The sequence below is a fragment of the Callithrix jacchus genome, chromosome 21, assembly GCF_049354715.1.
Source record: "Callithrix jacchus isolate 240 chromosome 21, calJac240_pri, whole genome shotgun sequence".
Taxonomy (NCBI): Eukaryota; Metazoa; Chordata; class Mammalia; order Primates; family Cebidae; genus Callithrix; species Callithrix jacchus.
Genome location: NC_133522.1, coordinates 28,218,631 through 28,235,486, shown reverse-complemented (window position 1 = coordinate 28,235,486; position 16,856 = coordinate 28,218,631). Strand labels below are relative to the sequence as shown.

General features: G+C 32.3%; 1 protein-coding gene across 4 annotated transcripts in view; it reads right to left on the bottom strand.

The window, feature by feature from the left end:
• The window catches only part of NCAM2 (neural cell adhesion molecule 2), a 549,137-nt gene that overhangs the window by 64,864 nt on the left and 467,417 nt on the right, over window positions 1–16,856 (bottom strand). For all 4 annotated transcript variants that reach the window (XM_035282876.3, XM_054249026.2, XM_035282875.3 and 1 more), the window contains exons 13-14: window positions 6,670–6,789; window positions 2,671–2,792 (exon numbers count right to left, since the gene is read on the bottom strand). In XM_035282876.3, coding sequence (XP_035138767.1) covers window positions 2,671–2,792; window positions 6,670–6,789 — 242 coding nt within the window. The remainder of the gene's footprint in view (window positions 1–2,670; window positions 2,793–6,669; window positions 6,790–16,856) is intronic.

Sequence of the window (16,856 nt, the reverse complement as noted above, 5' to 3'; positions counted from 1 at the left end):
CCATATCAAGTACACTTTACCAACTATGTACAAAGGTAAAATTTATTGCGTGCCATTAAACGAACTTGTGTCTCTTAAATCTCACTAATCTCATTATGCTTAAAATCTTGCTTATTTGTATCCATCTGCTTTTCAAACATAAATTTTCAAAGAAGATTAATTCTAATCCACACTTTAAAAAATGAAAATGAGATTGCTGGGTCAAATGGAATTTCTATTTCTAAGGCCTTGAGGAATCGCCACACTGTCTTCCACAATGGTTGAACTAATTTACACTCCCACCAACAGGGTAAAAGTGTTCCTTTTTCTCCACATCCTCTCCAGCATCTGTTGTCTCCAGATTTTTTAATGATCGCCATTCTAACTGGCGTGAGATGGTATCTCAATGTGGTTTTGATTTGCATCTCTCTGATGACCAGTGACGATGAGCATTTTTTCATATGATTGTTGGCCTCATATATGTCTTCTTTCGTAAAGTATCTGTTCATATCCTTTGCCCACTTTTGAATGGGCTTGTTTGTTTTTTTCCTATAAATCTGTTTGAGTTCTTTGTAAATTCTGGATTCTACTATAAGGACACATGTACACGAATGTTCATTGCAGCACTGTTTACAATAGCAAAGACCTGGAATCAACCCAAATGCCCATTGATAATAGACTGGATTGGAAAAATGTGGCACATATACACCATGGAATATTATGCAGCAATCAGAAATGATGAGTTTGTGTCGTTTGTAGGGGCATGGATGAATCTGGAAAACATCATCCTCAGCAAACTGACACAAGAACAGAAAATGAAACACCGCATATCCTCACTCATAGGTGGGTGATGAAAAATGAGAACACATGGACACAGAAAGGGGAGTACTAAACACTGGGGTCTATTGGGGGGAAAAGGGGAGGGCCAGTGGGAGGGGGAGGTGGGGAGGGATAGCCTGGGGAGAAATGCCAAATGTGGGTGAAGGGGAGAAGAAAAGCAAAGCACACTGCCACGTGTGTACCTACGCAACTGTCTTGCATGCTCTGCTCATGTACCCCAAAACCTAAAATCCAATAAAAAATTAAAAAAAAAAACAGTAAGAAAAAAAAAATAATAAAAAATAAAAAAAATGAAAATGAATTTGAAGTCAGATTTTTAAAATACTAATTTATGTTTTAAACTATGTATATATATGTGTGTGTGTATGTGTACATACATATATATATATAAAAACATATGCCTGTCAAAAATGTTATTATTTTCTTTTTGTAACTCTAATTTGCTCTAAATAGATGCAGTGTTACTCAAGGAATATTTTTGTTTTCATCAATGACTGGGACCACTACTGGCAATACAGTACAAATAGAATATACAAAAATAATTTCACAGCTACTCATTGCATTTTAGAGTCCACTGTGAAACTTTATTATATTATGATTCCTTATAAGCTGTTACTATCACCCAGTATTTTGTACCATAAATTTTTCATCCTACAATTATGAGCAACAATCTGCATGGAGAGCCTGTTCTACCAGTCCAGCACCAAGCCTATGTCCCTAGAAAAGATTATCTCTCTTCTACTGAGTTTACAAATGGGCAAATGAGAGTGGCCAAGAGATCTCACTTGAGTATGAAAACTGGGACAAAAAGTTGTCCTCTGAAAGGAATATTAATCTTAAATTTAAAATAATGATAGATATCTAAAATTACTTATTAAACTATGCCAATCAAAATCTAGTTTTCTTTTTTATTATCCCTCAGAGAGTAGATATTTGAATTTAGAAGCAGCAATATTACAATTTAGAAAATTGGGGATTTGTGAAAAAATATTGAAAATTAAATCATATATTACTAAGGAGTAATTATTTTAAACACTAGCTGCTAAAATATAATTATTTGGATAGAACTGATATGCATTCAGTCAACACAGCAAAAAATTCATGTTGTATGAATCTTATAAAATTGTGTTTCTTTTTTTAACATATTTTACAGTAGACACCAAAACTCCAAGGTCCTTATAAAAAAAAATTGAAGAAATTATTTTCAGTGGCCTTTGAAATCATCTTTACTGAAAGCAAAAAGGCAGTGTCCATAGTGCCACTTTATCACTCTGCAGCTAGTGAACACTGTTTACCCCCAACCACTGTCAAAAATCCCTGTGCAGCTTTTAGCTGTTCAAACTTCCTTACTAGCCAGTGCTAATTAAACTTGAAGAAAATGATTCCCTCTTCCGCAAGTTCACTGTGGACATTCTTTGATAAATGTTCTGAATAAATAAATCTAAGTATTTGATTATTCTGAGGTGTGATTTTTCTAATAATCCTTCCTACCACATGATTGGCAGGCAGACCTAGCCTGAAGTTGCTAATATCAAGTGGACTGAGAAACTTGTCAGCAAGACAGGGGAAATCATATCTGACTTCTGAAATGTTCACTAGTCCCATTTCACACCTGAAAATCACAAGATGAAAGCCATGAGAAGATTTTGATGATCCATGCTTAGATTTTACAAAAAAAAAAAAAAAAGAAAGAAAAAATCACAATGATGAAGGTCATGAATGGAAGGAAAATTAGCATTTATTATCACAAATACAAAATATGCATTCTCTCCTGATCTGTTTATAAGTTCAATGCAACTCATTTTAATTTGAAAAAACCTAGTATGATACCATAATAAACAATGTACTTACACTTCTGTATTTCACAATGTATTCCAAAATAGGGGCCCCTCCATCATCCTGTTTGGTGATGCTGAGTTTAAAGCTCTTCCCGCTGCTTGGCTGTCCATGTATGGATGGAGGACTTGGTTCACCTAGATATGCAACACAACATTCCTTCAATGACACACATTTCAGATACCTAGAGAAACTGTATTTTAATACAAAGAACAGTAATATAATCAACATATATGGTATTATCCTGGATTTCCCATTTGATGTTGCTCTTTTGTGATATAATTTCTGATCCTCATTTTCCCTATCCAAGAAGCAGCAACATACATCAATCTAGATGTGTCATGTTAAAGCTATAGCCTCAAGACCAAATACACTATTTTCACTGACATGCAAATGCTCTGAAAAAAGTACAGCGTTGCACAAATGTAAAACTTTATTTTTCTTATTATTAATAGTATAAAATCCTTTTTATTTTCTTAATGTAACTTTAGTTTGTAAATGTTTTGTAAGCATTTATTAATATCAATCTGTGTGGAATATATTATATATATATATCACACAGATTGATATTAAAGCAGGTATATATATAATCTTTACTAGTGTATATATATACTAGTAAAGATAATGACTTGCAATTAGTTATCTGCTTTAATAAGCATTTTCTTTCCTAGATGCACATTTAAATAAATTTGACAGTATCCAATTTTATAGACCTGTGTTTCAATATTTTATTTTCTTCTAGGTTCACAGTATACTTTGCTTTTATATTATTCTTCAACATAGAGATGGCTATATAACAATGAATCTTATATTGTTTTGAATAGAACAGGGATAAACCAAAGTACAAGAATTTTCTATGTGAAGGGATACCACCACTGCCTTGTGATGTGGATGGGAGCTCCCTGCCATGTGTCACTGATGTGATGTGCTTGGGCATCCACTGACATTTGCCTGCTTCTGTTTCATCCAATTCTCTATGGGTATGGATATAGACATGGATATGCATATGCATATAGATAATATGGTAAAGCTAAGGTTCTCTCCAGAAGCTTTAGTTTGCATCTTCCAAAAAAACTGTAAACGCTATCGACTCTGTTTTTCTTTGCCAAGAAAAACAAAGGCAGTTGACTGAAAGGATTTCATATCTCTAAATCTGAAGAACCCGTTTTTCTTCTCAGCAGGTTATTGTCATTCCTTTTTTTCATATTTCTTTTCTTTCTTTATTCTTTCGTGAGACAGGATCTCACTCTGTTGCTCAGGCTAGAGTTCTATGGTGTGATCATGGCTCACGGCAGCCTTGAACTCCCAGACTCAGGTGATCTTCCCACCTCAGCCTCCCAAGTAGCTGCAAGTGTATGCTACCACATCTAGCTGATTTGTTTTTTAGATTTTTTGTACAGACTGGGTTTTACTATGTTGCCAGGCTGGTCTTGAACTTCTTAGTTCAAGTGATCTGCCTGCCTCAGCCTTCCAAAATGCTGCGATTACAGGTGTAAGCCGTGTTTGGCTGGTTATCTTTATTTCTAATATAATGCTTACAACCTTAAATAAGTCAATAGTTTGTTTCAGGAAAGTCAAGTCATTAAAGAAATATAATTGATGTGTAGGCATGTCAATAGATAATAAAGTAGCCCCATATTTTACAGATATAGAGAGACAGTGGATAGAGAGTTTGTAAAGTCATTCTGCATTAAACTTAACTAAACCGGCATGCAGATATTATTACCTGATCTATATGCAACAAAATAAATCTTGGTGAGTAAGTTAAAAGTACTATTTAAATCAATATAAGATTTTTCATAACTAATAAGTGATTATGAGGTAATTAAAAAGTTATGGAGTGAATGTTATAGCTTAAATGGTTTAGTATTATTTCTAACTGGAACTTAGAATATGCATGATATAAAGCATAAATTTATTTAATAATTTTATTATGACTAAATTATTTTAATATTAGCATTTTGAGAATTATGAAGCAGAAATATATTTTCAGTAGCAAATGATTTACAAATATATTTAAAATGTTTATGCATACACTTAACTTTTTTCATATATCAAATCTGTGATCTATTACAAGTGATATTTTGAAAAAGTAGCTAAGAACAAATGTATATTCAAGCAGAGAGAAATAAAACTAGTGGTTTCTATCCACAATTATAAAATAATGCTTATGTAAGAGTATAAATAACAATCAATAATTAATCATATATAGCTTTGGCATACTAAATACTTTGCATATAAGATCTTATTTGAACTTGGAAACAATCCTGAGAAGAAGCTAAAATGAATAGTTACTATATTAATCTCAAGTTACCTTCAAACTGCTTCTGTGTAAGGTAAAGACTGGCAAGTCAAGGACAGTATACTAAGAGAATAGAAGTGTTATAATTTAAGGGCAGGTGCAGTGGCTCCTGCCTGTAGTCCCAGCTTCTGGAGAGGCCAAGGCAGGAGAATCACTTGAACCCAGGAGGCAGAAGTTGCAGTGAGGGGAGATCATGCCACTGCACTTCAGCCTGGGCAACAGAGCGAGATTCTGCCTCAAAAAGGAGAAAAAAAGTTTTATAATTTAAAAGGGAGAGACAAAAAGAAAGAGTAAGAGAGTGTTGACTTTTGGTTGAAATGCTTAGAGAGGTGTTTTATAAACTAGTGAAGGAAGTTTCCAGTGCCTAAATGTAGGAGGAAGTAAAGTTAGAAGGGAGATCAAGAGTCATGGCCATGATTATGGGGATCTGTAGGAATCAAAAACAGAGGGATTAACACAGAATTGTTGTGGGGGGAAAGGATAACAAAAAAAATTACTAAACTACAGTTTTACCTTCCAAAGCAATGAACTCTGCTGTAGTTGGTAAAGGAAATGTGAAAAACAGCAGGCAGGCAAAAGCTGGACTTGAAGGAATCTGGGAAGGTGATGAGTGCTATGGTTGAGAATTTTAAGCCTAGAAGGGATAGATCTCCATTTGAATTTCCATAGTCACTCAAGAAAAATGTAAGGCCAGGCGCGGGTACATAATACCTATATTCTGTATGTGTTTCAAGTAGAAGTACTCTAGGTAGATTATTTCCATAGTATTTAATAGAATCATGGAATTTAATATGTAGATTGGCTTCTAATATGAGGTGTTTGGAAACTGGGGTAGAGGAAGACTAGAATGAAGGTAGAATTATAAATCAAGACATACTTAGAGTCATCTTGTTGAAAAAATTGCAAGGGGCTAACAAAGACGCTGGCACTGGGCATGAAGAAAAGAAACTCATCTGACAGATTTTTTTGATAACCAACAGAGAGCGACTGGTCACAATCTAGAGTAAAACAATTTATTGCAGCCATTTTCACTATCCTAACATATATACATAACAGGCAGTTTTATGCATAGATTCATAACAACATTGGTTCAGTCATAGTTATTAAGTTTTCTCACATTTTAAAGTAATTTATTCAACATAAAGGAAATGTTAGGTCTTCTAAAATTTAATCTTCACTTCATGTAAACTCAATTGACTTACAATCCCTCAAGACATGATAGTTACCAGAACAAGGCTACAATCCTTATTCATCTGCAGTCATTCTGGTAATGAATTAACCTCATGATTCTTTTTTTGACACTTAGAGCCACATAATTTGTGGAATAAGGTCAATAGTCATACCTCAACAAAAGAACAAAATATTGGACATGTTACGTAGGCATTTTCCTTCTTTCTCCCAGAATATAGTCTGAACACTACAATCCAATTAATTAGACTGTAAGTAAGAAGGACATTTTGCCATGAGGACAATTTCCCAGGAACAATTTTTACTGTGTGTATTCTAGTGCACTTTTTTTTTTGCCTTGCTTTAAAGCCAAGTTATTTTTATATTAATAAATCTGAGATGTCACTGTCTTCAGAAACCACTTCACTGAAGATATAATTCATGTCCCAAAAGTGTTGAAACATCTCCCTACGTTTTGAAATCTATTAAATTTGCAAGTGAAGAGAATGGCAAAAGAGGATTAAAAAATAGAGATGATTACTTACGAACTGGTAATGTTTGGAAGATTTCTATTTTACTATAGTCTCCTTGCCCCTTTCCATTTACAGCTGCAACCCTGATTTCATAAGTTGTATTTGGTTCCAGATTGCTCAAAATAACCATTGCTAGAAGAAAAAAGAAAAATATATATGTATACCTACATTTGATGCATTTTAATAAGAAAAACAAATCAAACTATTACAATTCTGAGTGAATAATTTCACTGAAAGCTTTCTAGGAAATACCTAAAATATAGATAACTCATTTAAGAAGAAAATGATTTTTGAATAGTTCTTTTCTTCACTTCTATTTTAGCTTTCCAACCTATGCACTTTCAAAGGAAATTACCCATTTCATTTGTGATAGTTCACAATGTAGAAAGTTAAATCTTGTTAATGTTCAAAAAACAAGAATGATGTTAATATTGTTACAATACATATATTCCGTATGTGTCTCAAGTAGAAGTACTCTAGATAGGTTATTTCTACACTCAGTATTTAATAAAAACATGAAATTTAATATGTAGATTGGCTTCCAATGTAAGGTGATTTAGTCATGTAAAACAAGTGTGACAAAGTTGAAACTACAACAAAAATAGTTTATTCTACAATTTCAAATCAAATAAAATTGTTTTAATTCTAGTTTAAAGCATTCTTCTAACTTGTATTTCACTCTGAGTTTCTTCTCATGTACATACTCCGCCAGACTTGGATTCAATAAGACACTAAAGAAGAAGAAGAATGTGAAATGGCATAGGGAAATAAAGGTTATGAGAAATATCTGGGTCATGTCAACCCTTGTTATTTGACCCTTGATAATCTCGAATGCCATTACAGAATTCAAAATAGTACATCTTCATAAATTCACCTGATGGAGCTATCAGAATTTTATTGTTGCCACTTTATTTAACTACTTTTCCTAAACAAAGCAAAAACTTAGCTAGTGGAAATAGCCATGTCTTGATATAAATCAAAAAGAAGTTAGGTCTGGTTTATACAGTAACTCCAAGTAACATAATCAATTAATATTAGGAGATATAAAAGATTAACTTATATGTAATTAAGATCATCTTTGCAGAGCTATAGTTTTACATAAACCATGACCAGAAATGATACGCATGTAATAATATTGTAATATAATTTATTAATGTGTTATTTCTAATAATTCCATTACAATTCACTAAATAACATTTTCTCTGTATTATATGAGGCTATTTAAGGAATTTATTGTGATACTTCTTTATGTTCCATTCTTTTTCTCAATATTTGTAATCATGGTATTAATTTAGCATTTTGTTTGTTTTTCTATAAAGATGGTGTCTCACTATGATGCCCAGGCTGGTGTTGAACTGCTGCGCTCAAGCAAACTGCCCATCTCAGCATCCCAAAGTCCTGAGATTACAAGAGTGAGCCACTATGCCTGGGGTAGCATTTTGTATTGTAATCATTTAATCTGTATTGAATTACCTTTCACATTCTAGAAAAGAAAAAAATACATTATTGAATGCACCGTAGAGTTTTTTTGTGTGTCCAAAATTAAAAGTAAAATATATATATATATATATATACATATAAATTACTTAATACCAGATAAATACTAATGGCCAAAACATGCATATCAATCAGACATTTCCAATCAGCAAAATTTAAATTGATATTTCTCAATTTCTCAACTTTATAAGAAAACTGAACTTGTTCTTTACAGTGTACTGCCTTGTTGAAGCCTCAGATTATAATACATGATTTCAGATTTAAGGGAAGCCAATTGGGAACAGATTGATTGGCACAGAAATCCAACCGATTAGAGGCTGTAAGTATAAATGGGAAAGCCAAGGCTTGAATTCAATGATTTCTGACAGGGTAATGACCTGCAAGCTTTGCAGGAAACAGAAACCCACTTGAGAGTTGGTAGTTAATGAGTATATAATTTCAGCCCCAGAAAAGAATATAGTTAGACTGAAGAGAAGCTGAGTGCACAGAGTTGTTTATATAGATTATGGAATGAGAAGGGGAAATTTAACCAGGGTTGCTAAAATGCTAATAAGTTGGAATTTCCCTGTCTTTAAGATAAAATGCCTTTGTTTAAAGTCAGCATAATGAATTTGTTTTGATACTTCCTTTTGCTTCAATCTTTTCTTCAATGTTCACAGTCAAGGCATTTATTTAGCATTTTGCTTACCTGTAATAGAGATGGGGTTTCACTATGTTGCTCAGGCTGGTTTTAAATTCCTTTCACCAGAGTTTAAAAATCACAATATTTTATAAATTTAATCAGATAAATATTTTTAAAAGGAAGAGCAAAGGCGAACTAGACTCACATGACCCCATGCTATCTCTAGTCATGCTTCACTAGGGTAAAGAAGAGTGCAATAGAACATAGGCTGCTCCGTAACATCATAATGACTGTCCAAAGGCCTAACATGTTTTGCATTAAGTCTTGAGTAATAAATAGCCTTTTATAAAACAGCCAACTATGATATATGGCATGCCTTTCCATATTTCTGTGATATCAAGGTGCAGCTGCGGCCATCATTTTAAGAGCATTCAGTAGTCTGTGACTTGGCTGCACTGGTGATGGCATCTGGTAATGCTTATATTCAATTGTACTTCTTAATACAATGCAAAAAGCAAATAATTTAAATATGCACTTTCAATTGCTAATAAAATCCTACATAAACCAGAAGTGTAGAGATCATTATTCTATATATGATTTCATCTTTGTAGGTTAAACGTTGATACAATAGAGCTACCAAAGTGCCAGTATCTAATGAGAGAAAAACTGAAGTTATTACTTAGGTTTAACCGTAAAGACAATACCCACCCACCCTGGCAAATAAAGCAAGTGAGGATCATGTTTGAATTATCTGCATATTTCAGGCAAAAGCTCTTTCTGGCTTGGACTGTCAGTCATTCTCTTACTTTAATATCTTTCAGGAGCTTTGCATGCCCCACTACATCTGCCAAGGGTAAATATTTCCTTAGTTACACTGTATCAACTCAGAATGGAATTTCCCTGTGTCATCACATTTTTCAGTTCTCCGGGTCAAGGCTTACCCATGTACTGACTGAGTTTCACATCAGAACAGTTGGCAGAGGAAAGGAGTAAAGAGGGCATAGAGATGGCTAAACTTCTATTACAGTGCTGGGCTAAAACACTCAAAGTGAAACGCCAAAGAGAGGTTTTGTAGACAAACTTTAAAATTACAGGGAAGAGGCATAAAATAAACCCATTGATGTAAGTTTTACAAAGCTTATATACAAGAAATCAGTTTGAGTTCTGAATATAGGTTTTGATACAATAACCCTTATGAGGCTTATTAACACTGTGTGAGTGTGAAGATTATTGCATGAAATAGAAAGAACTCCAAACACTGAGACTACATTAAAGTGAGAGAGGGGAAAAGATTTGGAAGAGGCAAATTCTGGATCTGTAATTTGACTTGCCTTTCTTAAATGAGAGGATACATACATGAAATCATCTGTAATTTACTGGCATTTTCCAAACATAGCGTTTCTGAACACGCAAGGTAGGGACTAAAATACCACTTGAAAAATGAAAGGCTATGTATTTGATGAATGAGTTCTGCCACAAACTATGGTGTTAGTTAATGTAAGACTTTCTTTCCCTATATCTGCATAAACAAATAGAACAACAGCACCTCAAACTGAAGTGTGGGATGGGTTATTGACTTATAATTTATTAGAAGTTCAAACTCCAGAATTAGGAGAAAGCAGATCTCTATTACAAACTAGCAAAAGCTTTTAAGAACAAATGTATAAATTAAAGTACTTTATAGCTATGTTTAGTCAGCATGATTTACACATCTTAACACAGTTCTTCCAAAAATTATAAACAAGCATGAATTTTTCTTTGACATGGCAACAAAAATGAGTTCTCTATAGAATCTGGTTTTCCTCTCTAATTTAATATTTCTAAATCATTTATATATAATTGAGTTTTAGAAATAACTCTTTACCACCTGTCTGTAAAGGCAAAAAGGACAAAAAAGTCAAGATACATTAAAACAACAACATTTTACTGGCAAACGACAGAAAAATACAAACCTTTTTACATTTTTTATAAGTTTGGAAATGATCACAGTAGAGAGAAAAATTTGAATTTGAAAGTTTATTCTCCTTTTATTATAGAATCAGACTTTATTGAAGGGATTGACACAAAATAATTATTTGTTTCTTTAATGTATTATAAATTCCTTCCTGTTGGCTGTCAAGAGAAGCAGAGGCTATAGAATAATTACAACACTTGCAAGAACAACATCAACTAAATATATATTTGGAAACTGATTAATCTGACCAAATTCTAAAGTAAGATTAAATTTATTCATGTTCTGTTTCCTTTCTCAGTCCCTGGACCTCTCCATGGGGTTTTTGTCCTATTCAAAGTACGTAAACAGAGTCTCCCAACTGCTTTATCACCTAACCCAAACGGAACTGTTTAAGTTGTCAAGTACTGTGCAGCAATTCAGAGAGCAGTGAGAAACCACGAAGCTCAGCTAGGGTAGAACTGATCATTCAAAGTAACACTTGGTGTTAATCTCCTGAGATAGATCTGAAAACACAGTGTAGTTCCCCAAGTTTGTTTCTTAAGACAGCTAATTTTGTCTGTAAACAATTAAAAGAAGCCAAAGCAGGTCTGTTTTTGAGAGAATTATCTTAAGTACTTCTGCAGGAGTTAGCAACAGGCAAAATACAAGTAAATTTTTACTGTTTCTAAACACAGAATAGAAATTTTAATACCTTGATGATAGCTTCACACATAAAAATGACTTCAGAGATAATTTCATTAGTAATGGAATTGTCTTTAAATTTTCTTAAGAAGCTTATGTATGTAATCATCTCAGTTCCATTATGTTTTCATTTACTTCTAAAATTTACATTTGCATTTTTGCACAAATTATGTTGCATTTGAAGTTCCCATTACTTGAATAATATTAATAACATAATCTTAGTTTTTTTTAACAGTACTTTAAATATTTTAGGACTCATACTATAACCTGTATGCATATACGTTTGGGTATAAATAGCTTTCATGGATAGATTCTTGGTAAGAGAACATTTATATGGATACGTATTTTGATGAACTGTGGAAAGAAAAATAATCTAATAATGATGTGTTATTTGTCTAGAATTTTTATCAAAACAATATGTTGGCCAGGCGTGGTAACTCACACCGGTAATCCCCGCACTATGGGAGGCCAAGGCGGGTGGATCATGAGGTCGAGAGTTCAAGATCAGCCTGGCCAAGATGGTGAAATCTTGTAAAAATACCAAAAAATTAGCTGGGTGCTGTGGCAGGCACCTGTAATCCCAGCTACTTGGGAGGCTGAAGCAGAGAACTGCTTGAACCTGGGAGGTGAAGGTTGCCGTGAGCCAAGATTGTGCCACAAGCACTCCAGCCTGGGTGAAAGAATGAGACCCCATCTCAAAAAAACAAACAAACAAAAATAATATGTTGATGGCATTATTTTAAGATCACAGTTCAGCACATCTAAATTTTCATGATTTATTGTACTGCTTATGTTATAACTTAGTATAAGTTACACATAAAAATAAACAATTTTATAATTGAGGTTTAATTGCTGTGAGATCTTATACAGGAAGTATGTAATTACCCTTAAAATCAGATGGCCTATTGAAATAGAAAAACTTTCCCTTATATAAAAACATTAATTTAAAAACATAACAGTTTCATTGAACAAAATATATGTGTCATAAACAATTTATACTATTTTTCATTTCAAATATAATACTTCTTAGTATATGCAAAATCATTTATTCAAGAAAAATTTAATTGATGTTTTTTCAAGGTCCATTCAGTATGTAAAATATTGTAAATGTATAATTACTAAACATTTTCTTCTATAGTTTAAATCCATAGTTTTTTAACAAAATATTCATAAAATATTTTGATGATAGCAGATAATCAGAAAATTGCATTTCACTCACAAAATTGCTAACTTCCCAAAATATTCACACTGTCAAATTCTTTTTCTGCCACAAACTTTTAAATTATTTTGGCAGGTCAACTGGGATTAAGTTAAGACTTTTCAATTAAATGTTCCTCTCTCCTCTGTGCCTTCAGAAACTCTAACCTTCATTTTATCTATTTACCTCCTAATAACGTCTTCATATAATTTTTCTCAGTTATTGCTCATGCCCTCATTATCGTATTGAGCTATTATACTGTGAAAATCGTTTTATTACAAGGATCTTGTGAGGATACATATCATATACCATAAATACTGTCCTCAGTCCTCATCTAGCCTACACATTTTAAATGTAAAATAATAAATCAGTAGTTAGTTCCTGAATTTGCATTTTTAAAAATTATACCAAATGAATCACCAGTTTTAAAGAAGCACTTGTTAAATCTATAGTAGTTACCCTTTATTACAAGTGTACTCTACTCTTGTTGCTGAACATTGAAAACAAATTTTTCCAAGTTAAAGTTTGTTTTAGGGAAAAATCTACTATTCAAGTCCTGTCTGATGCTATTTCATGTAATACTTAAACTAACAGATTTTGGTTACATTCTCCATTTCCTAGAAAAGTAAAGGGAGGCTCGGAAAGATGAACTAGCCACTAAGCAGCAGAGTCTGGATTTGAATATGATTCTATCTTAAGTTAAAGCTTCGCATAACCCATAGCTCTATATTAACCTATTAATATAAAACTAGAGTATAGAAAGCACTTTGTAAATGAAAATCCTCATAAACATGTATTATAAGGAAAATGATCATCTCCCAATAAAATATTAAATACAAATAATAAACTAAGAAAAATGATAATATTGTACATGCTTTTCTCCCAGCTTTACTGAGAGCTAATTTACCAATAAAATAGTTTATATTTAAGAGGTCTAATTTGATGTTTTAAAATATGCATATATTCTGAAATAATCACCACAAAATCAAGCTAATTAAACATATCTATCAACTCTCACATTTACCAGTTTTTCAGTATGTGTTTGTATGTGTACAGCTAATATGTAGCCTCTTAGTACATTTCAATATGTATTGCTAACTATAGTTACATTTCTTGTTAACTCAGCACACATTCATATATATCATTAATATGCCATTATTAATTATAGTCACCTTGTATATTGTATCTCTAGAATGCATTCATCTTGCATAACTGGAATTTTTTATCCCTTGACCAAAATTTCTCAATTTCCCTATCTCTCAGTTCTGGCAACCACCAGTTTACTCACTACTCCTATGAGTATAATTCTTTGAAATTCCACATATAAGTGAGATCATGCAGTAATTTCACTTTTTTTCAAGGCTGAATAATATTTTTATATACATATGTGTCTACATAAATAATTTATATCAATGTATACACATGGATAAATAATATATAAACAATATTTCTATATACATATATACATGTATAAAAATATGTATATGTACATATATATGTGTATAAACAAAATATTAATATGTGTAAATCAAACAAATGGATAAAGAAACTATGGCATGTGCATGGCATATGTGTGTATATATATATGGATATACACACATACATATACATGTATGTATATACACATAGATATAATGTGCATATACATATCTATGTGTATATACGTATATACATATTATATCTATGTGTATATACATATATGTATCTGTATGTGGCATATGGCATGTGTGTGGCATATTTGTGGGCATATATATACATATACATATATACACACACATGTATATACATATATATACACATACACACATATATGTATATACATGTGTATATACATATATATGTGCAGGTTACCAAAACTGCACAGGCTTATCTTGTCACCAAATGTGATTCCCTTTTTTTCTTGAATGTTAGATAAGCCAGTAGAAGTAGCACATGTCACACAGTGGCTAAATGCTGCTTTTAATTTAAAGGATGGGAAAAAGAAGCAGGAACAATTAAGATTGTGCTTTAGAGAAAGAGAAACTACTATTTCCATTTTACTAAAATGTCTACCTATGTCTGGATTTAGAATAAAAGAAAATACTAGAATAGAATTTTTAAAAATCTTGCTAATTATAATGAAGGGTTACTCATGTTCATTAGAATTAGTGTTGAAGAACAGCTAACTATATAACATTAGTTCCCAGAAAAGCTTATGGATCCTCTTTTTGCAAATTCCAAAAAGAATAAAACAGTGAATTTGCTTAGGTGGTGTAATGTGATTTGACCTGGACATGGTGATAATTTATATGTTTGGAAATGGTAACTATTTAATTTTATGTAAATGTAAGCAAACGTAGTAATTTTGTAATCCATTCATTCATTCATTCATTCATTCATCTCAAATGATATGGAAGACTCAAAGAGACACATGAACTATAAACAGGTGCTCCAGTGTGCATTCAAGACAGAGAGGCATGAATAATATCATATTGCTTAACAAGTGAGCAGCTGGCAAAATACCAATACCATGAGCAATAGTTACTATAGAGTGAAATGGAAGAGAAAACTATTTTCACTAAAAATGAATCTCATCAATTCTCATATAGACACTTCGATTATATGGGGCCTTGTAGGACATATATATATAATATATTATATATATATAAAATCTCCACACACACATATATAATTTGTGTTATTCCTCCTCTCAATCATATATATATATATATATATATATATATATATATATATGACTACTGTAAGAAAGTAAGTAAAATGCATGATGGACATAAGTGGACGGCTATGAAAGTGCCAAGTATATATGTAGGGAAAATATATGAGGTATGGCTGAAAAGAAAGGCTAAGGCAAGTCACAGTGGTTCATGCCTATAATCCAGGTGCTTTTGGAGGCTGAAGCAAGAGGACCACTTGAGGCCAGGATTTTGAGACCAGCCTGAGCAACACAGAAAGACCTCTTCTCTATGAAAAACTTTAAATTAGCCAGGTATAGTCCCAGCTACTCAGGAGAGGGAGGTGGGAGGATCACTTGAGCCCAGGTTTTGAAGATTTCAATGAGCTGTAATTGTGCCACTGTTTACCAGCCTGGGTAACAGAGCAAAATTCTGTTTCCTAATTTACAGAAAGAGGCTAATAAATTAAGATACATGAGACACACACACACACACACACATACACACACACACACACATGCATATATTAAAATAGCATATATATATCCACACTGCATATATATATATGCATAGTATATATACATAGTATTGTCAATCATTCATTAAATGTGATAATTTGAACTATAATACATATGATTTGGTTAGATAAATTGAAAATATTTTCTGGTTTATCTTCATGAATCCTAATGATTGATCTTTCAAATACCTGGAATATGTACATCTTTAAGTAGCACTGTTATGTGCAATAGAGGTTTGTCAAAAGGCAAATCAAGACAGTGCATTAGTTTAAAAAATCAAAGCAGTAAATTAGTTTAAAATATTAAAAGAACGATGAACAGACATTGATATACAGAAAAAGAAAGAACACAAGATGACAATAAGAAAAATTAATAATATCTCCATGAACTACACGTAAAGTAAAAGCAAGGAGCACCAGGATAGTATTAGCCTTGGAGATCATACCTGATCATGCCAGTCTGTGGCGTTCATTACTCCATCACTCCCTATAGGATGGCACTATACTATTGAGAGAGAACATTAGAATCTTCCTGATATAAGCATCTAAAGCTATTCAGTGAATAGTGAAATGGCTCCATACTCCTCCTTAACCTTTGAGAACATTTATATGCTATAATAGAGAAAATATTTAATGTTTGTAGTGAGTAATTTTAATAATCCAAGAGTCAAATAATGTTTAATACAGTAGTATATGTTGGCATAATTTTAACATTTTTATAGCTATTATATTTAAATTTTTCTAAAATGTGCTGTCGATAAAATTCACTATCAAAATATGCATGATAGCCCACAAGAATTCTTCACTGGGATTAGGGACTTAAAAGCTACATCCTAGCAAAGATCATATTTACAATAAATTTTAAATTTGCCAGAAGAGTGTATGATGAGCAGTGAAATGAGTTCTATTTTTTTTAAGTTTCTGGGAATTATGAAAAATTTCATTCTCCTCCTGTGGATTAAATGCCCATAAAAAACTCATGAAATATTCATATTTGTTTTCTAACTACTCACAAACATTTTTCTTACATAAATTAATATCATTTCTTTGTACTATTT